General features: G+C 29.1%; 1 protein-coding gene across 1 annotated transcript; it reads right to left on the bottom strand.

Annotated features, from left to right (window-relative positions):
• Positions 1–2,371: 2,371 nt before the first annotated feature.
• Positions 2,372–5,239, bottom strand: LOC115996826 (glutamine synthetase nodule isozyme-like). Its single transcript, XM_031236249.1, has 12 exons — positions 5,100–5,239; positions 4,906–4,945; positions 4,544–4,647; positions 4,382–4,430; positions 4,166–4,272; positions 3,976–4,063; positions 3,603–3,731; positions 3,438–3,512; positions 3,300–3,353; positions 3,167–3,204; positions 2,899–3,058; positions 2,372–2,721 (listed from the first exon to the last, which is right to left on the bottom strand). Exons 1-12 carry the CDS (start codon positions 5,171–5,173, stop codon positions 2,569–2,571), a joined length of 1,071 nt encoding a protein of 356 aa, XP_031092109.1. The 5' UTR covers positions 5,174–5,239; the 3' UTR covers positions 2,372–2,568.
• Between the last annotated feature and the right edge of the window lie 7,580 nt (positions 5,240–12,819).

The following is a 12,819-nucleotide window of genomic DNA, read 5'->3' as shown; positions in this document are numbered from 1 at the left end:
CATGATGTTCAATCTAGTATGATCCTAAACTATAGGGACCAAAAAAAAAAAAAGTAATGTGATGGTATAGTAGTTTGGTTGAGTATGGGTTTTAATTCATATGGTTGAGTGTGGGAGGTAGATGCATTCATGGCTTCATCCCAACAAACCAACTAAACCTACCATTCTCTTCAAACATGGTAGTTACCCCTTCTTAAAAAGTTAAATATAATATACCTCATTCTTCTCGTTTTCTTTGTCTTATAGGGTGTAATTGGAATTTCCGACATGCCATCACTTTATATATACTCCATAATGATGGCACATGGCATACTTATCCAATAGTACGTATATCGGGTGATCGGTAAATAGCTGTTAGCTGATTGAGTTAGTGGGTTTGATTAGTTAACAACATTAGCTGATTGTATAAAGATGTTTGGTAAATTAACTATTAGCTGATAACTGAGTACATGCAAAATTACTTTCTCAAAAAACTGATCAAAAAATTGCTTTGAACAACTTTTTGAATTTTAGTGTTTTGAAGCAATAAGTTGTTACAAAAAACTAATTAATCAAACACTTAAATTGGTTGTTTAACCAAGTTAAACAACTAATAGAAGTCAAATAAGTCAAATTAATTGATAAACTAACTATGTTACCAAACATGACCTATATGTTTGTTTACAAAGAAATTGCATTTGAACTTGAAAGGAAAACAAATTTAATAGGATTTGCAACAACATAATAAACTAAAATATTTGTTGTTGACAAAATGAAGATATATCACAATAGTAAAGTGTGACACTCAACCCTCTAAATTTGTTTAATAAAATATTACTTCACGTGAAATAATTTTTTTAATGCAAGACAACCATCATTATATTTATCTTATGAATAATATATAGAAGAAATGGTATTCAAACTTGGTTCATATCTACTATTTGAACAACTCTAAACCTAATAGGGAGTTAGTACTAATAAAAATAGAAAATCAACCAAAATAGAAAAAGCGTCTACAAAGCAACATAAGTATAGTTACAACTTACAATGGTACTAACTAATATTATTATTATAGGTTGCAAGATATTTTGCAAGACAATCATCATCGTATGAGTAACGGAGGAAATAAGATTTAAACTCATACCTACTTTAGAAAACTTCTGAACCTATTGACAAAGTAATAGAGACAATCACAATTAAGTTAATCGGACAGTTGACTTGATAATCACAAAGTTCTAAGTTTAACTCTCCGTAGTTTTTGTTTATTGGTTTTATTGATTTGAACTTGTTAAGTATAAACAACATAGATTGATTTACCTTATTGTACTGTGATTTTTTTTAAATAAGATCACAAGATAAATTTCACCCATTCCATTTAAATAACGGTTACAAGTTTTCTCATAAATAAAAGTTACATAAGTTAGAGTGGAATCATTTGACCCCACCGGCCATTTTTTAAAAATCATAGGTCACAAGATATTTTGCATAGTTCTTTGTTTTAAATGCTGACCAACCTATTGCCCTATCCTCTTTCTGTTTTAAATTTGTAGTACCACCCACCATGCATCCAAATTTTAAAATGATACTTTTTTTTTATATATTCATATTTTCGCTACTGTAAAATTAATTTGGATTTTGATCAGGGTGCTTAAGAAAAAATATGGCTCAATTGCATTAGCTTACCAATTATCTCAAATTGTTGAATTAAAGGGTAGCTAAGTAGGTAGCATGATTCTCGTATTTAGATGTCATAAGTTCGATTCTCGTTAACTCCCTCTGGACCAAACTCGTCACAGGGCCTTTTAAGTGTTGTTTACCTCTCATGTGTGGTTTGCGCACTATTACACAATAGCAATGTTTATCTAGTGCACACTCTCGAGTAATGATCTTCCTAGTCAGATTTACATTTCTTATGTGGTTTATGACACTATTACACAAGAATATAGTTTATGAAGTGCACACTTTCATATAATGGCTGTGAGTTTCTCAAAAAAAATGGCATATTTCAACTAAAAGCTTATTGAATATGTGCTAGTTTTTTTTTCCCTAATGTACCATACACCAGTTAGTACATAAAAAATTTTCTTTTAAAATCCCACAAACTGTTTTGTCAAATAATTTAAAATATCTCAATGTATTTTTTTTTATTTTTTATTTTTGCTTTGTTTTGTTGAGTCTGCCATTTACTAGTACTTTAATTGAATGGTCCAAACTCCTTCCCCTCATGGAAAACACCAAGGATGAGTACAAACTCAATGGTTAAAGGGAATTAGGCTTCCCCTGTTATTGTTTTTTGTTCATTTTAGTAACCTAGGATTCCTGAATTCAATAGATTATATATTGGATTTCATGAACCTACCCTAATTTCATAAGGAGATAAATAGAGTTAATCTAGTTTTGAGACACTGTATTATTATTTATAAACAAAAGATACAATGAACTCCAATTCTTGGACCCTTACAAACCATAATTTCATTTAAGAAAAATAACATGCCAAATCAATGTGAAACATTAGAGCATTTTAGAATAGAAATGCAGGGAAGGGTAGGGTAGTAACAAAAGTAAAATACAACTTCAAGTTCAGCCCTTTCATGGCTTCCAGATAATAGTTGTTTCCGCGACCATAGAAGTAACCACGTAAGGATCCATATTCGACGCAGGCCTCCTATCCTCGAAATAGCCCTTGCCCTCTTTCTCCGTGTCCCTGCCAACCCTAACCGAGGCTCCGCGATTCGCCACACCCTACAACACGAACCACAACCAATGTATAACACACAATGAAGAGCAAACGCAATAACACTAAGGTTCTGCTCGACATACCTAACTTATAAGCTAGCTTAAAACTGAAAACCTTAAAACAAAAGCTACTAAACGCTCTCTATGTTTTAGAGTTGATTAAAGAGAAAGAGCGAATATTACCCATGAGAATCTATCGATACTAGCCGTTTCATGCCTTCCGGTGAGGCGGCGTTCATTGCCTTCGCCATAAGCAGCAATGTGTTCTTTGTGCTTCAGGCCTAGTTTTGAGATTGCCTTCTTTATCACTTCAAACCCTCCATCATTCCTCATGGACTTAGTGCTGTTAATAGATAAACACAATTTCAATTTTCAACCCCTTTTTCTTCACATATACCTAAAAACCACCTTAAAACTAGAACCAGTTAACTAGCAGTATCATTTAGTGTACCTGTAATTTGTATGTGCACCAGCTCCATTCCAATCGCCCTATCACAAACCGATTCATAAGTTTCAACTAAATTTGAAGCCATATAAAACATACGGTCCAACACAGCGAAATAGCATATACAAAAGACTCTAACCGGGATAGGTTTGGGATCAAAGGAGAGAACGACTCCAGCTATCTCAGTAATCCTCTGTTAAACCAGACAATGTCGTGTTCATTAGATGGTGAATCAGCAATATCATTCACGATTACATGTGATTTTGCGATCTAATACCTCAAGAATGTAACGAGCCACCCAGACTTCATCACCGGCACTAATTCCAACAGAAGGACCGACTTGAAATTCCCACTGAACAAAGAAACATGGAAGAGTAGTTGAAGAAATTGGTAGTCATGAGAATGAATCATCTATCAGTGTTCTTTTCCCCCCGCAAATTACCTGTCCCGGCATAACTTCACCATTGATGCCACTGATGTTAATACCAGCATACAAACAGGCCTTATAGTGAGAGTCCACAATGTCCCTCCCAAAAGCCTTGTCGGCACCAATTCCACAATAGTATGGTCCCTATCCTCACACAATTAGGTACAGTAAACTAATTTTAGTATAGAGATATTGAATTACTAATTAGGGAAAATATCTTGAAATTCATAACTACACAATAAAAATTCTCAACATTAAAAAGTACTATGACTCTAAAACAATGTAGTATCTGTTCAAAACTACTTTCTCACTTTCTCATGAAATAGCGGGGAATTAGTGAAATAAAATAATGGAAATACTTAGTAATGAAGAATGATTAATGAATTACCTGAGGCCCTGGAAATCCTCCCACAGGCCAACCAAGTGGCCATGTCACATCTTTCTGCAACAGAGTATACTCTTGCTCTATTCCATACCTTTAATGTTTATTTAAAATAAAAATCATTTAAAAAGGAAACAATAATTATTTTAGCCTGCTAAAATTAAATTAAATTAAAAATGATGTAAATATATAATACCATGGCTCTTCAGCAACAACATCTGGATGGTTAAATATTTTTGCTGCATTATATCTCTTGTTTGTTGGGATAGGCTCACCTGCTGGAGTATAAGCATCACACATCACCTGTAATGATTTTTTTTAAAGGAATTTTTTTTTATTAAAATAATATAATAATAAGCAAACTTAAATAAATTTCAATTTTTTAAAATAGAAATCCCAAACTCCAACTTACAAGAATATTGTTGCCTCTTCTAAAAGGGTCCCTGAAAATTGCCTGAGGACTATAACCAAAAGAATAGAATTTGTAATTTTAAAAAAAATCCAAAAACAAGTTTTAAAACAATCATAAAATAAATATGCCTAAAAAAAGGAATATAAAGTATAAGGATCATACTATAGGATGACTTCACTGTCCTCTCCAGGAGCCTGGCCAGTGCTAGAACCATCATAGTTCCACTTTGGAAGCTCAGAAGGGTCTTTTACAGCCTTAGGAATGGTCTGTAATTCAATAAACAAACAAATCATTAATTCCCAAAATTCCTTTAAAAATAGCAAAAAAATTCCCTTTTTTCTTTTATAATACAAAAGAAACCCACAACCACTACAGAGAGTGGTTCCACAATAGATCAACCAATCTAAGTTACATAGCTGATCTGTTTAGAGCCGAACCAGTAACCTTGTACATACTAAGTTAACAGTCTGATCAAAATCTCTCTCACACACACAGAACAGAGAATTATATGTATAACAAATTACCCTGGCTTTGCTCCTCAGGCCCAAACCAGTTCCATCAATCCTATTCAATGGAAAACACCCACATCAGAAAAAATATTAGGAATTCACACACATCAACCAAAACAAGCAGTGCATGCATGTATACATACAATAAAGTACAGGAAAACAAGTATAAAAATGAAAATCCAAAAAAAAAAAAAAAAAAAGCAACCAACCATATGTATTCAACAATGATTTTATCGGTGGTTTCGGAGAGATCAAGGTTGATCAAATCAGAAAGCAGGGCCATGATTTTTCTCTACTCGATCACTAAGAGCACGGCACAGAGGTTGAAACAAGTCTAGGATTTTTGGACTCCTGCTGGCCTTCATATAAAGAGAGACAGACGGGTTAAGGTTGGAAATTACTCATTTTTTTAATTATTACAAGGTAATTAAGAAATGGTTCTTTAAAAAAAAAAAGAAATGGTTATTTATTTTAATTAAAAATTAGTCTTTTTTTAATTCTTGAATATAGTACTGTTTTTTATTTTTATTATGTCAATCTAATGTAATGTAATATGGAGATTAATAAGATTAATTATATCAATGTTATATGAATTTACATCAACTTTTAGAATTTTGACTATATTATTGGGATGAAAATAAAATAAATTCAAAGAAAAAGATAATAATGACATAATTAAAAGTTTAAATTTCAAATGGAATCTATTAATGTGGATTCCATTTTGACCATTTATAATTGGTATATCCGTTTTGGTTGGAATGTGATATGGAAATGGGATCTGAATCTTGAGTATAGCACGTGTTTCACCAACCCCTTAATCAGCTTTATCATTTAAGGCTTTAAGCATTTGGTGAAGAGAGTGGTTGTGGTAATATTAAACTAAAATACTGAATACATTATTTATTTAATAGATGCATATCTCTGTTTTTCTTTTTTGTTTTTTATTTTATTTTATTTTAAAGAAGCAATTCAACGACATTTTAATACACATAGCCAGACTGAAAACCAACTGCTTTAGCTAGATTATGGGTAAATTAATTCACTGTACGAGAAATATAATGAAAATAACATGAAAGTAACCAAATACTCAGTACTTCATTGCTTTTAGTTATTCTTAAAATATTTTAAATTTTAAGTTATTTATAAGTCTAACTAAGATGTAGGCTTTGTTTGACAAAGCATATTTACGAGCTTATTTTAAGCTATTAGTAAACTAAGTTATGTTTGGCAAACATAGCTAAAAAGGTAGCTGAAAGCTGAAAAGTAGCTGAAAACTGAAAAACTATATGTTCGAAGCTGAAATCTGAAAAACTGTTAAAGCTATAAGAATGTTTCAAAAATAAGATAGTAGCTTAAAATAATAGTTTATTTTGAAATGTTTCAAAAATAAGTTAGTAACTTTTTTGAAGATAAAATAAGTTAGTAACTTCTAAACTTTTTTTCATTTTAATTCTTTTTAAATAAATGACATCCTTTACCCCTCCTAATTTTAAGTTAAAATGAATTTAATCAAATTACCTATAAAAACAAATTGAGATAAATGGAGAACAAAATGATTTTTAATTTGACAATTGTAGGGCCTATTCTATCATTTTATAGAGCTATGCATTCTGAAAAATGATTTTTAAAGTGTATTCAATCAAGACATTTATAAATTTCAAAGATTTCTAAAGCAATGGATTTTAAATGACATCCATATAATCTATTTAAACTAATAAAAAATGTTAAACTTTCATAAATTTTGTATGAGTCTATAAAAGTCTGACAAACATTTTTAATTTTTTTATAAAAAAAATTCATATTAAGAAGTCTACAAAACTCATTAAAACTCTAATGGCCTGTTTGGTTGGATGTAGTTTGGGGGGAATTGCAATTCATTATTGCAATTCAGTGAATTCCCAAACTACAGTGTTTGGTTGGAAAGAATTGCAATTCTGCGGAATTGCAATTCCCTCCAAATGATGAATTGCAATTCATGGGGTACCCCCCATGAATTGCAATTCGGTGGAGAGGGGCAATTTGTTGGTGTAAAGACAATTTTGCCCCTCCTCTTATACCCTTTGTCTTTTTTTAAAAAAAAAAATTGAAAGGATTATTATTATTATTATTATTATTTTGAAAGAATTATTATTATTATTATTTGAAAGAATTATTATTATTATTATTATTATTTGGAAAGAATTATTATTATTATTATTATTATTATTTGAAAGAATTATTATTATTATTAGTATTATTATTATTATTATTATTATTATTACTACTACTACTATTACTACAACATCTACCACAACATAAGGGTATTTTAGTCATTTTGTCGTTTCTTACCTTTCAATTCACTGTACTCCTATTTCTGCATACCAAACACTGTAATTTCAATTCCTACTTTATTCATTGAATTGCAATTCCACTGAATTACAATTCTTTTCCCCCCTAATTCCCTCCTCCCAACCAAACGCCCTAACCAAACGCCCTGTAAAATTCGTAAGATGACTTGATGTTTAATGTGTTTGAGCAACATCCATATTACATACCGCCTGATAAACTTTAAGATTCAAGTAGTGAACTTTAAGACTCAAGTAGTAATATCTCCATCAACGAAAATTTAAGTGAGACCTCTATTGAGATTAGGGGATTTGAAACAATATTATATTGCTATTTCATTATGTGATGCTAGATCATAAATTCATGATTATGCTAATAGTTTCATTTCAAAATGTTAAATTTTAATATCTAAAAAAACCTAATTAAATTTAAAACTATTTAAATTTGATGAAGATGTCATTTTTAGTCTTTTTACATTTATCAACTTATCAAAAGGCTAATTTTATCAAACATTTTTAAGTATAATCAACTAGTTTAACAACTCTTCAGCTTTCAGCTTCTAGCTTAAGCTTTTCATGCTACTTTTTGGGTGTAAAAAGACTAAAAAGGACATCTTCATACAATTTAAATAATTTTAAATTTAAATAGGTTTGTTTATATATTAAAATATAAAATAATAAAATCAATATATTTTAATAAAATATAAAGTAAGAACATATATTTGAAAATATATAAAGTAAAACAAAAAAATTATAATTCATAAGATTAGTTCATACAAAAATTAATGTTCAAACACAAATGTCAAATTGAAATTACAACCAAACATATTGGAGAGAAAAGGCAAAAGAGTTTTAATTAGAAGGGGTAAAGGATGTCATTTATTTAAAATAATAAAGATAAAGATGGAAAAAAAAATTAAAAAGTTATTTTTTAAAAGCTACATAAAGTAACTTTTCAAAATAAACTCTTATTTTAAGCTACTAGCTTATTTTGAGAATATTACCAAACAGAACTTATAGCTTATTAGCAACTTAAAATAAGTAGGTTCCTAAATAAGCTCTGCCAAACAGAACAAAAATATTATTGTACGAAGTAACTGAGCCAGTGACAATAGTATTAGTGATCGCAAATTATATCGTGGACCGCGGTCCCAAAACGACGTCGTTTTGATTAATGAAAACAGACGGATGAATTCGCGCCACTCACTTTCTTTTCATATATATTGCAGTTACATTTCAACACAACTTCAGTTACATTTCAACACAACTGCAGTTACCTTTCAACACAACTGCAGTTACATTTCAACACAACTGCAGTTACCTTTCAACACAACTGCAGTTACATTTTGATATAACTACAGTTTCATTCGATAATATAAAAACACAAAAGTGAAACTGTTATTCAGCGGTTCATATACACTGCAGTTACATTTCAACACAACTACAGTTACATTTTGATATAGCTACAGTTTATTTGATAATATCAAACACAAATGTGAAACTGTTATTCGGTATCTTTTCATATACACTACAGTTACATTTCAACACAACTACAGTTACATTTTGATATAACTACAGTTTCATTCAATAATATCAAAACAAATATAAGGCAGTATCTTTTGGAATGAACTGTAGTGTCAATTACGGGGCTCCGTCTCCCACTTACTAAAACGACGTCGTTTTGAGACCGCGGTCCACGATATAAGAACTGATTAGTGATGGTGGAGTAAAGCTAATAGGAGTAATAGCCAATAAAAATGTTTATTTATTTTAAATTTAATCTTGGCCATTTAAATAATATTTTATAATTTTTTCCATTCTACTACAATATTAATTTGTTAAATTTTATTTTATTTACAATTATAATAAATTAGAAAACATTAAATATAGAATTATTTTCAAAATAAAATTATTAAATCTTACATTTTTTCTAATAGTCTTGTAATATTCCTTGTATATTTTTATTTTAAACTAAATATATTCTAGTATTATTTTTATTTTACATATCTTATTTATTATTCATGGATTAAACTTGCTCTTCTTTCTTTTATTTTTTGTTTCAAACATTTGTTATAAATTTTTAATTCAATTGTTTGTATTTAATAGTATTCTAATGTAGTTTTCAACTATATATATATATATATATATATATATATATATATATNATATATATATATATATATATATATATATATATATATATATATATATATATATATATATATATATATATATATATATGTATATATATATATATATATATATATATACTAAATTAAAAATTATAAAAAAAATAAATTATAAATAGATTAGTCAAGTTTCCATAACCAAACATGAAGCGTAAATATGATAGAAAGAATAAATTAGTAGGGAAAATGGAACTTTTTCCCCCTATATTATGTGCTTATAGCACTTTTCTCCCCTGTGTTATTAAAGTGGCAGTTTTTCTCCCTCAGTTATTTTAAAAGTGGTAGTTTTCTCCCTTATAATATTAAATTGACATTTTTGTCCTTAAAAATAACTATTTTCATTTATTTTTATTCTCCAACCAATTATTACTAATATGTATGAAAAATTACAGTTCGATACGAACCTAATCGAACACTGTAGCAATTGAACTTAAATAGTATAGACGGTTACGATTACGATTCAGAACCGAAAAAATAAAATAAAATAATTGTTGAATTTAGACTATTTTTAAAGTAGAAATAAAATTATAAAAATAAATAAATAAGTTTTGATTGGCGCTTCAAAATCGAAATTGGAACTGAACCGTACCGATTTATCAAAATAAGTGTTTGATCATTTTTACTATATATGACTATGGTAAAGTTCCGGTTCACGGTTCAACAATTATTTAATTTTATTTTTTCGGTTCTGAATCGTAACCAGAACCGTCCATACTATTTCGGTATGATTGCTACAGTGTTTGGTTATGTTCGAATCGAATCGTGATCATCCATACATATAAGTAATAATTTGTTGGAGAAGAAAAATAAATGAAATAATTATTTTTAAGGGTAACAATGTCAATTTAACATTTCAGAGGAAAAAACTGCCACTTTAATAACACAGGAGGGAAAAGTGCTATAAGCACATAACATAGGGGGAAAAAGTGTCGATTTTCACTAAATTAGTATTATATTCATTATGCAACAATATAATCTTATTAATTTTTCATTCTTTTACTTAATACTAGTCATAAAATCTTATTAATTTTTCATTCTTTTACTTAATATTAATATTAGTTATGAAAAAAATTATATAATATAGTTTTGTTTTCAAAATAAAATAAATTAATTTTAAATTGTTTCTAATAATATTTTAGTTTTCCTTGTTATTGTTAAAGCTTACAAATTGATATTATTGTATAATGAATAAAATTATTTAAATGATAAAAGTTTGATTATTGTATGTCACATGCATGTACTTGACCTCTTTAATAAATAAAATTTCAAAAGTACCATAATTTTTTTGTATACAATGTTGTAAATTGTAGACAAATTTATATTTAAATAAATAAATAAAGAAAGAAAAAAAAAAAAAAAAAGAGAGAGAGAGAGAGAGACAGCAACAAGGTTGCAACGAGAGGAATCTGCCATCAACAATGTTTTCACATAGGTTTTTATGCATTTAGTACATTCTAATAAAAAAAATTCATTAATTCTAGAAAGAGAAAATTACGAAAAATGACAACAATATAATAAAGATGGAATAATCCATGGAGATAACTTAGCTACCCACCAACTATTCGATAGAATTTAGGAAAATATACCAAAACACTCACCTCATTAATAACTAAATTTTCTTTTTTTTGAAAGAAAACTAAATTTTCTTTTAAAAAGGTTATTTGGATAGATTTTTTAACAAAATGTTGTACTAATTTTATAAAAAAAAAATGGAGTAATGTCGTATCATGTAATGAATTACTGGTCAAATTATTGTGGGAGCAGTGCACCATTGAAAATAATAATAATAATAATAATAATAATAATAATAATAATAATAATAATAATAATAATAATATAGTTCATGTAACCTTCATAAATTAGATTTTCAACGTTTTGTTTGGCAATGCACCATTACATAAATTAGTTCATGCACCATTGTTTGGCAATAATAATGAATTACTGGTCAAATTATTGTGGGAACAATGCACCATTACTTATTTTGTTTAATTCATAACGTTTTGTTTTATGTCAGCAATGACAAGTGCGAAGAATCTTATTTAAAATCTTGCTTGACATCATTTTTTTTTTAAATCACATTGTATAATGTGTGTCAATATATGGAGAATATATGTGAATAAATAGGTGAAAGATATATTTCAAATTATTTTGATTTATAAAATTGTCTTTTACTTTTAATTTCATTGAATAAATTTCTTAATTCGATTCTATCACGAAAATTAGAATTCATGTTTTTATAATAAAATGTAGCATAATTCTAAGATTATACACGGTACAATGTTTACTTCAATTCAATAATCATATAAATTATTATTATTATTATTATTATTATTATTATTATTATTATTATTTTCACTAAAAAAATTGTTTGGGGGTCTTCTTGTTGTTGAGAACTTAACATTGCCTTTTCATTTATTTAAAAATAATATTCCTTGGAAGTTTAAAGCACTACAATGCTTCATTGACTTTATCACCATATTTGTTTTACATATGTCAACCCCCGCCCCCCTCCAAAAAAAAAAAAAAAGAGTAAACGAATGTTTGTTTTACACAAAGCACAAGGAATATAATCCTTTGAACTTCTCCCAATAAATCAAATTCCCAACTCCAAAGACCTTTCACACTTCGATCTGATAAAACATCTAAGAGAATGTAAATCACTTCAGTGAGTTGGTAGACAGATTCATAGGTCTTGACAAGTTTGCACTATAAAATACCCACAAAAAATGGTGATGATATGAATAAGAAGAATTTGAATAGACATCCATGCAATGGAAGAAATGCATCATTGTACATTGATCAACATGGAGTACAACATTTGATTGCTTTGTTAAATAATACTACTTGGACAGTACATTAGACTTTTTTTTGTTGGAAGAAAGAATATATATTTAAGATAAGTCTGAAGACAACACATTATAGATGATGGGATGAGGGTTAAAGAATTACTCTGAACAATTAGACTTAAAAACGGACTACCTAGCGATTATATGAGCAGTCCGGTTCACCGATCATTTAGTAAAAGTGATAAACACTTGAGAAAATTCACTCAATACATGTTTAATATCGCGAAGAACTAGATGAAAAGAAGAGATAACGTAACGTTCGATTGATTGAGAGCTTGCACCAATTGAAGGGAGTCGGTCGTTTCAACTTGTACGTTATCACAATTTCTCTCCTTGAGCTAACTCAAAGCTTCCCTAATGGCAAATGTTTTTGCTTCGCTCGGTGAGAACGCACCACTCCATTGAATCTCTCTTGCTGCTACAAACAAGTCATTCTCATCTCTTAATACATTGTTGAAGCCCATTTTGACTCAATCTTTATCGATGGCTGCATCAACCGAGGGCGGAGCCAAGGGGTAGGGGGTCCCCCCCCCCCCCCCCCCCCCCCCCCCCCCCCCCCCAAATTTTTTT

This window comes from Ipomoea triloba, chromosome 11, assembly GCF_003576645.1.
Source record: "Ipomoea triloba cultivar NCNSP0323 chromosome 11, ASM357664v1".
Taxonomy (NCBI): Eukaryota; Viridiplantae; Streptophyta; class Magnoliopsida; order Solanales; family Convolvulaceae; genus Ipomoea; species Ipomoea triloba.
The sequence above is the reverse complement of the archived record's forward strand: the minus strand, read 5'-3'. Positions and strand labels throughout refer to the sequence as shown.